The sequence below is a fragment of the Manis javanica genome, chromosome 12 (assembly GCF_040802235.1).
Source record: "Manis javanica isolate MJ-LG chromosome 12, MJ_LKY, whole genome shotgun sequence".
Classification (NCBI taxonomy): domain Eukaryota; kingdom Metazoa; phylum Chordata; class Mammalia; order Pholidota; family Manidae; genus Manis; species Manis javanica.
In genome coordinates, this window is record NC_133167.1 from 13,979,695 (window position 1) to 13,996,718 (window position 17,024).

Consider the following 17,024-nt stretch of genomic DNA (forward strand, 5'->3'; position numbering starts at 1 on the left):
CTAGGCATGGAAGTCTTTGATTATAAAGAGAAGGCTTTGAAGATGACTTTTTTGGAAACTCATTGAAACTCAGGAGCAACTTTGTATGAGACATAAAAAGGTATGCCACACAGTGTCCATCCACCTTCTAGCACTTCCCACAAACGCCCAGTTGGAAAGTGAACATATTTAAGCCTTCATTACGTTACAGAAACTACATTGACATTCTTAAGGGAAAATCCTTTTCTACAAGTGTCTCAAGAAAAATTATACAGAACTTGGACATGAGACAAAAAAACTCATTTCATCATCATATGGGAGTAAAATGATTATAGAAGGGACAGTCGTATATTACCTCATTGTTTCCTATTGATTAAAGGCCTCAGACTTTCTGAAATGACATGCTAGCTGATTAAAATTTTTTGTTTGGTAGAGAGGTAATTTCTTTTCAGTGGAAATGATAACTCCACTGGTTATAGCTTTTTGCCCTGTAGGACAACCAGTTTTGTATATAACCCAGCAATCTTAAGATAATATTTCTTTATTAAATTGTCTGTAAATATTTAGTTCTTTATATCTTACTGGTTCATTCATTTATTAATCAGTTGAATGAAGTCCTTGACACATTCACTTTATATTTGGACAAGAGATTTTACCATTGAAAAATGACACTCTAGCAAGTAGATAATTATTTTAGTGTTTATTCATAGGACTAGTTTTCTTGGATGATTCAATATGCATATTCCTCATAACAACTGCAATTTTTAACTTGTTTTCCTACGTATATTTTCTTTAAATGGCACTGGTTTGCTAAAATAAAGTAAATTAGGTAGGTGTTAAGTTTCTTAATGTGATGATACAATATCAGTATTAACTAGAAAGATATTTCGGGATATTATGTATTCCTAAAGGTTGCCAACATGCAACGTGATTTAGGATATAATTATGTGTTTTCCTTGGCTTCACAGACTCTAACAAGTCCAAACAGTAGATCTTCATGAAACACACAAAATTTCCCCACCCATAACTTGCATTATTTTGAACAGCTCTAACTATAATAAATCACAGGGCTTGGCAGGTCAACAAGATTATGACATTAGATCAAATAAGGTTCGAGGCAGGTTCTATCATCTTTGACAACTGCTAAGTAGCTTGCAAGAATGACAAGTCTAGCTAGAAGACACTGAAGACATGTCAAACATTTAAGTGATTTTTCTCAAGTCTGGGTGGGCAGAGGGGCCTCTGAGCAATAAGAGAACAGACGAAAGCCATGTTCGATACAATGTAACTGTTGAGCAAGCCCATGCAGGCTGAAACTTAATTGGCATCGTCCCCATATTTGCTGGGATGTTGGGTGCAGTGTTTCAGTGCTTTTCAAACTTTCAAAGCTTGCATTAGAATCCTCTGGGAAGCTTGTTAAAAAGCGGGCTCTGATTCAGTAGGTCCAGGTGGGGCCTGACAGCCTGCATTTCTAACAAGCTCCCAGATGATACTAATGCTCCTGGTCAGGGGACCACACCATCAATGGCAAAGGCTATCCCACCTTACTAGATCCCAGAGGCCAACGCAGGCTCTTCATGCTGACCATGGCAGGTCAGAGCTTCCAATGTGCTGTTTTGAAACACACATAAAAAAGAAAAACTTCTAAATGAATGCCAAACTTGAAAGTGATGGCATAGCTTCTGAAAGTCCTGTGATATTCTGATGTAGAAACACTAGTGCGCAAAAAGGTTCCTGAGAAAGATCTGAAACTCTCTGTAGACCTGGTGACACAGCTGCTCCTATTTAGAGGAAAAGCACATCTGCCCAAGTTCCTTGTCACTTACCCTGGGAATGTGGGCTTGAACCCTTGAGTCCTGGCTCCCTGGGCAAAACAGAACTCCCTGAGAGAATCCTTTGAAGCCCAGTCACAGTAGGGGCTGGAGATCACTAGAGACAGAAAATGTCCGTCTTGCTTTGCAGACTGTTCCAGTCATGCCAAATATGGCCATGCCATGTCTTTCATGAGGCTGGACCATCTCAGTCACAAAGATTGTCACTTCCTTGTCAGTATATGAGTCAGGTGAGAAGGTGAGGCCATATGACCTTATGAAAATGGAGAAGCAAAATCCAAGATACCATGAGGTACAAGACTATGGCACTTTGGTGACCCCTTGTTTTCACAAGTGTGGTGAGAGCTCAGGGGTAAGCTGTGCCCATAGACCTATGCACATAGAAGGATTTTATGGAGGTTTCAGGGGTTTTAAAAAATCAAATACAACATTTAATAAAGCGCTTACAGGAAGTCCATGTGCATTTAAAAATGATACATGAAGTGTTCATTTCCTTTCTCAAGTAGCAAGTTTTAAGGAACATTCACATATAAACCCCATCAGTAGTGGTTTAAGATGAAAATTAGGTTCTAGAGGCAAGACGGCTACTTCACTTTTCTATGTCCATCTGCTGTGCCCCAATTAGTGTTCCTCAGATCACCAACAGGACATGCTTTGGTAATGAGGCCAATTCTCAGGCAATTTTATGGCTGTGATAGATAAGCAGTCCTTTTATCCTTTGTAGCTAGCTAGACTCTGCTATTTTTTGCCACAGGCAACTTGTCCTAGCTCCAATCTAAAGTCTTCTAGGTGAAGTTCTCATTTTGAAACAGCACCACAGAGAAGGGATAGAAAGATATTAATTCTATTGAGAACTTGGTCCTCCTTTTCAATTAGATTTGGGAGACAGGGTTTCAGCAACTAAGAGGAATTTTGTAAATTAATGGTTTGTAAACTTTTTAGTTGATTCCCAAATAAAAGGATGAGACATATGCTCCTTGAAACCTACATATTTGTTTTATTGCCAAAATCTACATTAAATGTTGTTGTTTGAAAAAAAAAAAGCGCAAGGGAAGAAATTATAAGAATGCAAGTGCCCAAAGAAGAATTACCTTTCATCACAATAAAGTCTAAAATCTTTCTTCTTTTATAGGACACACTCATGTAAATGATAGTAAAGCTCAAATATTCATTCATTCATTCAAAAGCCATCATATGCTATTATTTTCAGTTGGCTATTAAATTCTAAGAACTATACTTGGATAAAAGAAGAATAAGATAATAGTCTCTGTCCATTGAAAAAAAGGAGTTTTACTGTTTTTGCCAAAAACAAGTCAGGCTCACTATTAAAAATGCATTTCAGAGCCCTCTGTCCATAACCAACCACTCCCCAATCCCAATTTTACAGCTAATGGCACCACACTATATATGCTGCTCTGTAATCTGCTTTTTTTCATTGACACTATATCATCCACATCTTTTCATAATTGCAGAACTATATTATCTTAATAGCTATATAACATGCCACTCTATGGAAATACCATACTTTACTTAACTAGATCTGATTGATGTGTATTTAGTGTCATCTCATGATGTGCTGGCTGCATTAATGCACATCCTGCAGGGGCAGCAGAGAAAGGTAACTAAAAGCATGGATTCTGAAGTCAGACTTGGTTTTAGATCTCAGTTCAGTCTCTTACCAATGTACAATCTTTTGTCAGGTTACTTAACGTCTCTCTGCTTCATCTGTAAGATTGGGGTAATAATAGTACCTCCCTTCTAGGGTTTCTGTTAACTAGCCTGTAAGGTAGTCAATACAGTAAGGCACTTAGAAGGGAGCCTAGTAGATCGTGAGGGCTTTGTAAATATTTGCTATGATTATTTTTACTGTTATACTTGTGTAATTATATGCTTTAAGATAAACTAGAAATGGGCCAGGAGTCTAGAAGGCTACAAATGTACACTTAAGATTGTAATACATTTTGCAAAAGGCCCTCCAAAAAGCTTATGCTAATAAATTATCCATAACTTTAAAAACAGTCATTCTTGCTTGGCAGGTATGAGATCTAGAAACTGAACGCCAACCTGACCGATCTGACCACACTGATCCAGTGCACACTAAAGGCAAGCGAAATGGCAAGAAGCCTCTAGGTCTGGAACACTGGAGGGAAGGACACAGAGAATTCCATGCCTAGCAAACATATTCCTTAAAAAATGAGAGTGAAATAAAGATATTTCTTAAAGAAGCAAAAGCTGAGAGAATTCATTACCAGTAGAACCATAGTAAAAGACACACTAAATAGAGTAATTTAGGCAGAAGGCAGGAGATGCCAGATGGAAGAAAACTGTAAGAAAGAATGAAGATAAACAGAAAGGAAAAATCTGAAGATCAACCTAAATGTATATCAAAACAACAAAAATAAGCTCTTGTGGGCTTTAAATATATGTAGAATTAAATTTCTCTTAATAACCCATTCATAGCAGGAAGTAGTAAAGGCACTAATTTGCATTTGACTCTCATAAATCAAAGACAGGTGTTTTAATCTCTTGGGAAACCACTAAAAGAATTCTAAAACCTTTGCAACAAGCTTTAAAACAAGCTAACAAAGAGGGAAAATGGGAGAGTTAAAATACTGGAAGAACATCATTGGAAGATTTCACCACCTGACATCAAGTATCTTCACAAGCTACAGTTAAGTAAGAGAGTGGTACTGCATGAAGACAGAAAAACAAGGGAAAAGAACACAGAGTACGGGTAGAGAGCAAGTATAAATAGTCTCTTGATTTATGACAAAGTTGACACTCCAGTAAATGCAAAAAGATCAATCCTTTCAATAAACGCTGTTGAATATATTGGGTATTCTTATAGAACAAAAACAAATCAAAACCAACTGCAAGTAGATTGTATATCTAAATAAGAAGCAAAATAAAACTTCCCAAACAGCATACTATCTTCATGACCTTGGGTAGGGAAAAATTTCTTAAACAGGACAAAGTTGTAGACATACATAAAGACTGATAACTGGGCCATGTGAAAATTAAGAACTTCTGTCTACCTAAAGATACCACCAGTAGAGTAAAAAGGCAAGCCACAGAATGGGAAATTTGCAGTACATGTATCTGACCAGTGACTCACCAGTAAGTCGATAAAGGAAAAACAAGTAATCCAATAAAAAAAATGTTGAAAAGACAAGTTTCTCACAAAAGAGGCTACATAAATGGGCAATAAACATGAAAAGGCCTGGAATTGCCATTATTTATCAGAGAAATCAAAACAAAAGAACAATGGCTAAAATGAAAATGACTGACATTAGTGAGTGATGTCAAGGCTGTGGAGGACTGGGAATCTCATATACTACTGGTAGGATTCTGCAGAAAACACAAGTGTCTATCCTAAAGCTAATGACCCAACAGTTTTACTTCTGCATTCATACTCAACAGTAAAACATGCATATTTGCTCTAAAAGTCAATTAGTGAGAATGTCTGATATCTTGATCTGGGTGATGGTTACATGAGTATACACACATCAGAATTCATCAAGTTGTACACTAAGATTTGTGCATTTTATTGCCTGTACCTCAATAAAAAAATATAAACAAAAAGATAAGAGTTACCTAAAGTCAATTCTCTTTTCTGCTCCAATATAGTGTCTTGCATTTTTGCTGTTGTTTTAAAAATAAAATTACTGTTTAATCAGGCAAACAGTGCATTTACCGAGCATCCATCAGTAGATGTCAGGGCGGAGGCAGTCCAGAAACATACAAAGCAGCCAAAAGAAATCAATTTGAGATTCAGAAATTTCCGCAGGAATAATAAAAGGGCTGGCCAGAGATCTATAATGCGTATTAAAGCAAACACTTGGAATTTTCTTGAGTGTATTAAATAGGATAGAGCATTGGGTGGGCAATGTTAAAATGGTTTCTTTGATTTCAAAAGTTCAAGGAACCTTTGTATACTATTGTGTATGGGGCTGAGGAGTGGCAGAAGACTTCTCACAAACGGCTTAAGGAATCTTTTCTTCTCACCAGAGAACCTCATGGGACAGTGGTCCACAGAACACTGCAAAATGCAGCAGAGGGGTATGCTTTCCACTTGATGATATACTTTGGAACAGATTTCCGTGTCACCAAGGATTTTTTAACTGGAGCCTCTTTCACCTTCATTCCCCTGCATTTCTCTTCCTCTTCCCACCTTGCCTTTCTCTCATATTTAGAAGTGTAATTAAATTTTAAAATTTACATACGCTAAAGTTCACTTTTTAAATTTACACAGTTCTATGAGTTTTGACAAATGCATAGACTTTGGTAAAGACCATCATCATCAGGGTAAGGTACAATCATCCTCCCAAACTCTGTCATCCTGTTCCTTTCCAGACCTGCCCTCTGCCCTGACCCCCACCCCTCCAGCCCAAACTCCTGGCAAACACTTTTCTTTTCTCCGTTGCTTTGGTCTTGCCTTTTCCAGATATCGAAAACATTAACCGCACAGTCTGTAGTCTTCTGAGTCTGGTTTCTTTCATTTGGCAAATTCATGAGAGCCACCTAAGGTACTGCATGCAACCTCGGCTGGCTCCTTATGGTTGCTGGGAGTGACCCACTGTGCACACGGTGCCATGGTTCATCCATTCCCTGGCTCCAGAAGGGCATCTGCGTAGTTTCCAGTTTTTAGAGATAATGAATAAAACTGCTATGTCAATAAATATTTAATTATATAATGTTAAATAGCTGAATATTATCCCATATTTTGGTATGTAGTTAATTTGGGCAGCTCCTTATTGTTGTGCACTCACTTGTCACACATTAACTCGTTACACTATTTTAAATAACACTACAACCTTATTCCAATGCCTGTATGTATTTATTCAAGGATTCTTTAGGATAAATTCTCAGAAAGAATTCCTGGTCGAGAAGTATGCATCACACACTTTAAGTGCTTTGATACATATTAATTATATCAAAAGGTCCCCTTATGAGAATATGCCATTACTCAACCACTTATCAACACTGACTGGTAAAAAAATAAATAAAATAAAAAGATGGCAATCCTACAGGCAAAAATTTTTAAATGACATCTCACTGTCACCTGTTCTTCTTTCATGACTTCTATAAATCCTTATAAATACAGGTAAAATTGTTTCCTTATATTTATTAGACTTACTTTCTTCTTTTTTTGGACATTACCTGTTCTTATCTATTGGTATATGTGGCTTTTGCTTATTAATGACTTACATTATATTAATTCTTTGTCTATCACTTATTATATTTATGACTTTTATATATATATATATATATATATATATATATATATATATATACAAGTTAAAAAAAAGTATGTAGACAGCTCTTCTAATCTTTTCTTTTGTGGATCATTACATTCGGTATCAGGCTAGAAAGGCCTTTTAAGCTTATATAAATATTCACTTATATTTTCTTCCTAATTTTTCCGAACAGATTTTGAGACAGCAGGAATATAAGAGCCTTTCCTGGCTAAGGCAGACAAGGTCACTTGGCTCCTAGCACACTGGGGTTGCTTTTGCCTTCCCAGCTTTGAACTACTGATATTAAATACATAGGATTCTTTTTTTCTAAGGAATACATTTGCCTTCTGTAGAAGATGAATAGTTTACTGGCTAGATCGAATTTTTCCTGAATTTTTCTCAAATCAACTTGATTTAGAGATAAGGCTTTATTCTCCAGTTCTAGTGATTAGTTGAGGAATCAGAGCAAATCATTTCTTTTTCCCTTTTGTTCCATTAGTAGGATAAACTAGTAATAACTCAGAAGAAAATAAAGTGAATCTACATTCCAGTATTTTTAGAGATGCCATAGCAACAGTGAGCATTATGGCAGAAATTTGTGTGTATATTTTCCCAATAGGTCAAAGAATCTGTTTTAAAAAATCATGTAAATAAATGGGGAGGTCTGATTCATTTTACAAAGGCTAATTTCACACACAAATTTTGAACACAGTGCTTTTTCCATTGAGAGGCATATGATTATAAGCTTATAGAAAAACTCCATTCTTCAAAGAAACTGTAACATACTATATAAACCAAAAAGCAAGTACCTAATAAGAGAAAGACACATATGGAGACTGGCTTCCATGGAAGGTTAACCCAATCCTTTACTCTTATTTTGGCAATAACAGGTTCTCCTAGAATACAAATACAACCCCAATAGTGTTACATCTCAAATCTGTGCTCTGTCCCCAAATGTGGTTGTTTTTTATTTATTTGAAAGAAGTCAATGCATTCTCAGTACAATGTAGACTTTAATCATTCACCTGAGCTCCCTCTTCAGCAACCTGGAATATAGGGCACTTCTGTGCTATTCTTACTGCAGTAAACTGTCTGCTTCCCCACAGTCACCTTGCCGTCTGACCATCTCTAGCCACAGGCTGTCAGTCAGCTGTCACCCTCCCTCCGTCAGGGCTGACAGCAGCCACACTGGAAGAGCTTCCGAGGCCAGCCAGTTTCTACCGCAGCAGGAAGGCTGTAAGTGGCTTCTGGTCTGAGGTAAACCGGCCCACTACCAGCCTGTGCCCGCTTCAGCCCTTTAGATTTTGGCTCACTGCCCTGTCAGAAACTCTGACCACTGCACGATCCTGGTGTTTTGACCAACTTCTGTCTCTACATCTTCTGTGGGCTCCACTCAAGGTTCAATCCCACTCCCCCTCCTAGATTTAGAATACTTCTGGAGCCTAGTCACCTCACACGTACAGAACAGAAGGAAATCTATGCCCCAACTGTAGCTTTCTGTGTTGAGAAAGGAGACAAAAAATTAATTGGCCTATGTTTGTTGTTAGGATACCTATCACAAGCAGTTCTTGCTGGAAATTGTGTGAGTCAATTGATACAGAAGCAGAAAATGCCTGCAGTTTCCCATTATATCACCCTAACAAATGGCTGGCTGAACTTCCATGGAGCTTAACTAATAATATTTGTCTTTTTTAAAACACCACAACTTTAAAAACAAGAAGGGATGAATGTTTTGCCATGAGTACTTAATTATTTTTGAAACCAGAAATAATTCTCTATTCTAATAAAAGAGTAAAAAAACATTTCTCCTCAAGGTAAAGAGAAAACACTGGGCATAACAACATGGTGACCGATAATCAAAATACCACAAAGCCCCCTTTTTTAATCTCAGTGATTAACTCATCCAACTGAGCACGACAGAAAGTAAGGCTCGGTGGGGTATGATTTATACTACGATTAGCTCCCTCCTCCATATTCAGTAAAGCAGTTTGAAGTGTTTTTTGTTTTTTTTTAAATAGTTTCAAAGAACTTGAAAAAACTCTCCAAAAATGCTCTAGTCCAAAGCCAGAACACAGTTTTCTATGGTCTGGAGATAATTTAATATGTGAGGAGCCTTTTCAACATTTTCCAACTGTAACCAAAACTAAAGCAATACTTAGGAGAAAAAAAAAGAAATGACTAAGCAAATTAAACCTAATATCTACCTAATTATCTTCAGATCAAACAATTTAGGGACAATAAAATAGAGCAGCATTTCAGCTAACTCAAGTTCAAAATAATGGAACAACCATTTGCTGATCTAAGAACAACAAAAGTTCCAGCTAATTTTAACTATTAAGAGGTTAGGAATGATGGCTTTCCCAGTCAAAGGACGTGCAATCAAGTCTGTGTGAGTCGGTTAATTTCAAGTATCACAAATATAGTACAATCAGTCTTCCTGATTTATTCTCATCCTTCTTTTCCCTCAAACACAAGTACAATGTCCATTTTTTGAGTCTGAAAGAATATAAAAAATTTTTTAATGATGAGGTAGACAGGATATCACTGGGGTTTGGGCCTTTTCTTCTGGTAACAGACCCATGGCATTTTGGAGAACTGCCCCTCCCACACACCAATTCTAATCCCAACCCACCCAGTGCTGCCAATCATGGTCCCTGCTCACACAGGTTGGCTCCTGACCCAGTTGGTCCAATCACAGTCCTTGGCATCCTTGGATAGCATTTGATGCAGCAGTGGGCTCCTTGGCCTTCCTTGAAATTCTCCCTAGTGGAATTCTTTCAGAAGCAAAACAGTAGAGGTGCAAGCTTAGTGCTTCCTGGGTCCAGCCTCAGAGAGAGGGCAGCCCAGGGGCACAGATCCCACATGCAGAGAGATGCAGAGATGTCCTTGGGAAAGAGCTGGGGGACTTGCAATGAAGATCCAGACCTCGGGTCCCACTTCCCCAGTGGCCACTGAACCTCTGCCCTTCATACATTATGCTTATAAAAGCCCATACATTTCCCTTTAAGTTGAGGTGAGTTTGAATAGATGTTTGTGATCTGCATTCAGGAAGTCCTGCCTCACACAGATGGTGATCACATGGGTGTGTGCATTCTCCATAGTGGTGAACTTACCGAGGTGTCTTCCAAGTTCCTGCTCTCTGGACTCTGCCACTGCGACTCACAGGGGTGGCTTCCAGAGTCCTGCTTCTGTTCTGTGACCTCAGCTCCCTGCCAACGCTCACTGGTCCAGGGTAGTGACCTGTCCAATCTAGAAGTTAAGGTTTTGATCCAAGAGAGAGATTGTTGATGTGGGGTCCTGGGAACAGCGGCTCCAAAGGGAGAGGAAGTCAAGCTCAGAGCCCCCGCTTCTGGTCTTCCCTGAGGCTTAGGTGTCGACTCTGTTCATGGTAAATTCCATGAGCTGCCCCTGTCCTTCCAAGATATTCCACCCTCTTTTTCCTTTCATCCCCCTTTAGCTGGCTGCAGCTGGTGTACTCTTCAAGCCAAGAGAACATGAAATTACACACCAAAAAATTGTTTCTGTAAATCATCGGTTAGGGTACTTTTCATTATGAGAAATACAATATCTTAATAAAAATCAGCTTGAGCAATGAGGAACTTTTTACCTAGAACAGGAGGCCAAGAGGTACAGTGACCCCAGGTGTGGTGCTGTCAGAAGCTCATGTCATCAGGACCCCTGTGTTTTATTTCAGTGTTTTGGTATGAACAGTGCTGAACGCTCTCAAAAGGGGACTCCCCTCAGGTCCCCAGAGGGCTGCTGCTCACAGCTGGCTATCATGTCATCATTCACATCCAGCAGGAAGTGGAGAAACTTCTCTTCTGTTCAGGGAACAGCATAATCGCGTTTGGAGGTAACATCCTGGCAGTGGTATGAGAACGGCTCTAGGCATTTTTAAGAGCCAGAATCAATTCATCTTGCTGACTGCCTGGCTGATGAGGTGTGGGAAGGCAGGCGCTTGCGCGGTGCTCAGGTTTCTTGCTGGGGACTCTTCTTTGAGACACCCTTCCTGAGGTGAAGAGCTGGTTTAGCAGTAGAGTGACACCAGGTGCAGGCTCAGTGCCTCCCCGGGCCTCACTTGGGCCTGTGTAGGAGGCAGCTGGAACCTGTCCCGAAGCCTTGATGTCACAGCAAAGCATTCACCTCTGACAAGAATGATTTCTTAATGGTGTGAAAAGCACATGTCTGCTCGCTGTGAACTGCTTTTCCTCTTTGTGCAGAGGTGAGACACGGCGGAGGCCTGAATGACTCACGTGCTGTATGCCGTCCATGACGTGGACACAGCGCGATGAGGTCTCCACCTTCCTTCCAGCTCTGGCTGTGCTCACGTGCATGCCCAGGCCTAGCCCTAAGGGATAATCAGTCTAATCAATGGCTCTCAACCCTGGCTGCACATTAAAATCAAACTGAGGAGCTGTGAAAACACACCAGTGCTTAGAACCCACCTGTATACATGTCTGTTTGCATATATGTGTATATATATTTTATGGTGGTAAAAATCACTTAACACAAAATTCACCATCTTAAATCATTTTAAAATGCACGATTCAGTGGTATTACGAACATTCACACTGTTGTGCAACCATCACACCATCTACCTCCACAACTTATCATCATCCCAAACTGAAATTCTGCATCCACTGAACAGTAATTTCCCTTTCTCCCTCTCCCCTTGGCCCTGGCAACCACCATTCCACATTCCATCCCTATAAATTTGGCTACTTTTAGGATCCCACATAAGTGGAATCATACAATATTTGCCCCTTTGTGACTGGTTTATTTCTCTTTGCATAACATCTTCAGGGTTTGTCCACATGTTAGTGTGTGTCAGACTCCCCTTCCCTTTGAAGGCTGAATAGTATTCCATCAGTGTCTGTACCACAGGCTGTTTATCCACTCATCCAGTGATACACACTTAGGTTGCTTCCACCTTTCAGCTACTGTGAATAATGTTGCTGATATGAATTCAGGTGTCCAGATATCCTAAGATTTTTGTTTAAAACTTTCCATGGGATTTGAATACGCAGCCAAAATTGAGAACCACTAAAGCATGACAGTCCCCAGAGATGGTGAGGGGTACCATGTAGAGGAATACCGCCTCAGTTGGCCTGATCCAGCTGTTCCATGCTAATTACAGTGCTTGTCATACCAAATGATCAGCAGTGCCTACATCTGTCTCCATCAGCAGACTTGGGGAGGCAGGCTTTGTTGACTTTAGTATCTAAGTTGCTGCCAAATAAAACCTGCCAACCTCTCTCTTACTACTAAAACCAACTAACTGTTCCTTCAGGTACTAGAAATTATATAGCATCCATCGCACCCTGGGCCACACCTTGATCCTGACTCGGGCTTGGGCCTGGTTAGGGTCTAAGATCTTTATGAAAGAGAATCCCACATGTGAGAGAAGTCCCAGGCAGCGACGGTGGAGCAGGACGGGGGTGGGAGGCCCCTTGCTCCAGATCCTTCTGGGACAGACGCTCCAACAAGAGTGGCTGTACCCATTCTTTGACATCTGCATGAGAGGCCTACATGATCTTCCCCACAAATAGCTGCTTCCCCATCCTCAAAACCCATTTTATAAGGAAAGCAAGCCATGTAGCAGTATTTTTATTGTGGTGGGTTTTCCACGTCCTCTACTCATGTGAGCAGCCCCACATCCTCGTGTTTACTTTGGTTTTCATTTTAACCTGAGTTTCCAAGATCATTTTTTTATTAAAACCTATGGAAATTAAAAAGTATCCTCAGATAAAAGAAATACCAAAACACCCGAGAGAGTTCTGCTTCGTTCCACATTTAAGTCTGTGGATGTATTTGGAGCGAACTCTTTATAATGCAAAGCAGCGGCGTGGCAAATTGAGAATGCTCTGCTCCCTGCCTCCCCTTGCATCTCAGAAGCCACCAGATGCCCCGGGCGATGGGACAGGGATGGCGAGGACATGACTTCGTTGGTAGATAATGAGCCTGGCCCCTAATTGCACTTGTAGGGTTTTCAAGATCTGGGTCCCCCTTCCTCCTAGTACCCAGTTGGAGCCAGGATGAGGAGCTAAAGCAGCAGGCTCGTGTGAATGCTGGGTCAGAGCCGGGCTTTATTTAACATTTGGACATTTGTTCATCATGGAAAATTTCTGCATTAATTTTGAAATTTTCTACATTAATTTTATTGCATTAAAATCCTTTATCATGAGTTCTGAGGTGCTTGGCACCCCTTCCACTGGACCCTCACCTGCGTCACCCTAGACCCGGCCCTGGCTCCGCTCACTCTCGGCTGGAGTCCTCCCTGCTTTCCTCTGAGCTGGCATTTCCATTTCTTAGTGGGAAGCGTAAGGTCACCGTCTGAGTCCTGTGCAGCCGGAAGTCCCCTTTCTCTGGGTTCACGTCCTCCTGGTTCTGTCTCCGCCCACGTCGACAAACTCTCCCTCAGTCTGCTCGCTTCTACTGCTTCTGTCTCTCCACCCTCCCCGCCCCTCTCCCAGGATATCCAACACCAGGCACCAGTGAGAGACACAGGAGGGCCAGGGAACTCAGGTGCATCTCCGCAGGGCCCCAGTGAGGAAACAGAGTCCAGACCCTCCCAGCCCTGAGCCTGGGTGCCTTTTTGGCGCTTCTTGCCAAATCACCGATAACCCACATGGAATAACTGACCTCAGTCGCCATCGCCATTCTACCAATCCTCAGTCATGAGGGGCTAGCCCAGCTCAGCCTCCTTGACATTGCCTTGATGATTCATTAGTAGCATGTGCCACAAAATAACAATTGCTTAATTCATTGTCCTGATGGGAAATACAACTACATATGCAAATAGCTTGATAAACACGTGGTGTGAGGAACACACTGACACGCTGGCCACAGTACCATTCAGACAAGAACGGCAAGTCCCGCCACAAAGCCTTACCAGGACTGTGTGCATCCCTGTGTAGAGTCTGCTGAGACACACCAAGGTGGAAAACGCTGCAGCCACCATCAGGCCCAGAACAAAGGGATACTGCAGGGAGAAGAGAACCAAGGAGATTAGTCTGTGCTCAGACTCCCGGTGGTGCCACAGAAGGGCATAGGACTCCTGTTCCAATAACTGCTAGTCTCAATCTCACACTCCCTAGACCAGCAACCTGATGGTCTAGAACCATCTGAAAAATGGGAAAACTGAGGCAAGAGAAGGGGAAGATGCCTAGGAATACAGTTCTGGCAGGAAGTTTCACAACCTAGAAACGTGCGACAGGACATTCTAGAACCTGGCTCTAAGACCCATGGCCACAGCTAATGTGCTGGCAGTTTCAGTGGAGTAGGTATAGTTTCTTATTTCTACCGCTTCTTAGATAAAAACTTCTGAAGGACACAGCACTGAGCAAAGGGTGGCAGCACTATAATCTGCAGGTCCAACCTTCTACTTGCCCAGCCTCTGCTACAGGGATACAGGCTGGGCAACAGCTGGCTTTATGGAAAGGAAGTGCAGGGGCTCTGGGCCCAAGCAAAGAATGGGCATATTTACACACAGATGTCAAGGCAGAAGTTCAGACTTTACTAAATCTCAACATTTGCTGGTGGGTAAAAATTGCAGCCGGAGGAATCTGATTAATACTGAGTCATATAAGGAACATCCAGATGCTCTGCTTATAAACCGGACATAGAGACATGATCCACATGCTTGTAGTCCTAATGTCTGTGGTCTTCCACAGTGAAAAGAACAAAGATGACAGAGAACTGTGTATTATTCAAAGCACTTCATAATCACTGTCTCATTAAGTCTTCACACAATCCTATGAAGTGGTTCTATTACTGGCCTCATTCTACAAACGAGGAAACCCTTAACCTCAATAAATTACATTAATATTGAACTTTAGCACAAAATGCTCTTCCACCAATCATTCCATTTGATCCTCACCGTGGGAGAAACCAGGGCTCAGAGGGGCAAAATTTCTTGCCCAAGGTCACACAGCCAGTAAGGGACATAGTCAAAACCAGAAGTCACACCTTTTGGGTCCAAGCCCAGCACACTTTCTAGTGTAAAATGTGAGTATAATAATACACAGTCATATGTCTTTTCTTAAAATTTATCATTAACTGGGTTTCAGATTTCAATTTAGGAAAGAGTGTTAAAAATGAATGACTTAATGCATTCAGAAATTAGCGTTTGGACATTAGCCTGATATATAAACGTGATATATATTTATATATATAAACTCGTATTTAGAGCGGTTTACAGCAAATAACCCAAATAGCTAAATATATTTATGATTAACAACTGAATAGGAAAGAAGTCCACAACAACTCAGGTCTTGAGAAAACTATTGCATCACATGAGCTGAAAAGAATATTTAAAGGGCTAGATGGCCTTGAAATGAGTATATAAATGGTGGTTGGTGGTTTCTTCCCCACAGTCAGCTGCTACTTGCTGCTTCTTTCCTAAGCACCCTCGGCATGTTCACAGGCCTCCCTGGACGCTGAGAGCAGCCCGATGGGGCCCAGCACTGGGTCCACTATGTCCCCCTGGGCAGCTGACCCTGGGTACGACGTAGCTCAGGAGTCTGCATGAAATTAATTCAGACAGCACTGGGGAGCTCAGACATTTTTTGATCCTGATATGATATTTAAATATGTTCTGACAACTGATTATACCCAGCTGGATAAATTCCTTATACCCATCTGTTTCTAGGAAACTGAGATCTACACCCAGGTGACCAGGAGGAAGGCCACAGAGGCAGAGCCTGGACCCAGCACTAATCTTGTCCTCTTCCTACTGCATCAGGCTGACACCCCCGTTTCTGCACAGCCTGGAACATGGAACATCCCTGTGTTTCTGGGGTAAAGGGACAGGGTGAAACGATACTGTCATTTCCATACAAGTCTGCAAGATTTAACGAAATCTAAATTTCCCAATGGGTAAGAGACAAAATAGTAAATTAAACACAAAGTAGAGCAAAAGTTATCAGGCAAAACAAAACTTCATTGCAGTAATCGTCTAATTTTTAAAAGGTTTCACTGTGACTGGCATCCGAGCAGATACTAATTAAGTAAAACTCTATTTTCAACATTTATTAATCTCCCGTCATTTAGACAGTTTTCTAGAAAATGCAGAGCCATTAGTTTTAATGGTTGGGCTCCAACCAGGCACGGAGACATCCTTGGGGGCTAATTTGGGGCACAGACTCATTTTTGTCCTGAGGTGTATAGCAGGAGGGTTTGGTGGAGCCGACTCAGCCCTGGCAAATCTTTACTAGGATCATAAACTCCTAACGTCTGTTCCAAACAGAACATGAGAGAATGGATTCAAGTGCTGCCTCGTTGGGCGGCTCTAGGTGAAACGCTTTCTGCTGGGGGCAGCCACATACCAGGTTCCCAAGACAGCCCATGTGATGCTCGCGGAGCATGTATCAGTATTAATGGTGCCCTCTTCCCCTCTCAGCTACAACCTAATTTGGATGCTCGATCACATGGCCACTTTATTTATGAAGGAACTGTGGCTGATGGCTCAACAGGTTTCAGTTTCCCCTAGTTTTCTTCGTAAATCTCATGAAGGCCCTCAAAAAGGGAAACTGAATGAAACCTTCCTTTGCTGCCTCACTGTATGGCTACATGGGGGGTTTGGGGGGTGCCCGCCTCACCTGGTATGTGTCCATGGTAGAGATGAGGAAGGTGAAGGAAATGGCGGTGGCCGCCATGGCGTGGGTAGACGGCATCCCATACTCCGCCATCACTCTCTTCTCGAGTCTCACGACGGGAGGGGAGAAGGGGCGGGGCCACTTTAGGATGTCCTTGGCCACCTGGCCGATATACATCACCAACTGCAAGACCAAAGGTCTAAGATGAGTCTACCCAGTACATAAAGTTAAGTTCCCAGATTTCATGAATTCACTCTGAGGGTCCCTGTGTGTTGGCTGAAATCAGCTTTCTCTCTGACCCAGCTACCTACTGGGAAAGGCTTGCAGGAGATTTCAGTTGGGAAAAAGAGAAACAGGCCTACTTTCTGGCTGCTGTAGGA

The 17,024-nt window shown here is 41.4% G+C and overlaps 2 protein-coding genes across 2 annotated transcripts in view; one reads left to right on the top strand and one right to left on the bottom strand.

The window, feature by feature from the left end:
• FARSB (phenylalanyl-tRNA synthetase subunit beta) overlaps nucleotides 1-15,722 on the top strand; it is a 102,881-nt gene extending 87,159 nt beyond the window's left edge. Inside the window, exon 17 of the mRNA XM_037015849.2 lies at nucleotides 15,699-15,722. Coding sequence (XP_036871744.2) covers nucleotides 15,699-15,706 — 8 coding nt within the window. The 3' untranslated portion in view covers nucleotides 15,707-15,722. The remainder of the gene's footprint in view (nucleotides 1-15,698) is intronic.
• SGPP2 (sphingosine-1-phosphate phosphatase 2) overlaps nucleotides 1-17,024 on the bottom strand; it is a 104,717-nt gene that overhangs the window by 14,360 nt on the left and 73,333 nt on the right. The window contains exons 3-4 of the mRNA XM_037015850.2: nucleotides 16,648-16,827; nucleotides 13,941-14,030 (exon numbers count right to left, since the gene is read on the bottom strand). Of these exons, the coding sequence (XP_036871745.2) occupies nucleotides 13,941-14,030; nucleotides 16,648-16,827 (270 nt within the window). The remainder of the gene's footprint in view (nucleotides 1-13,940; nucleotides 14,031-16,647; nucleotides 16,828-17,024) is intronic.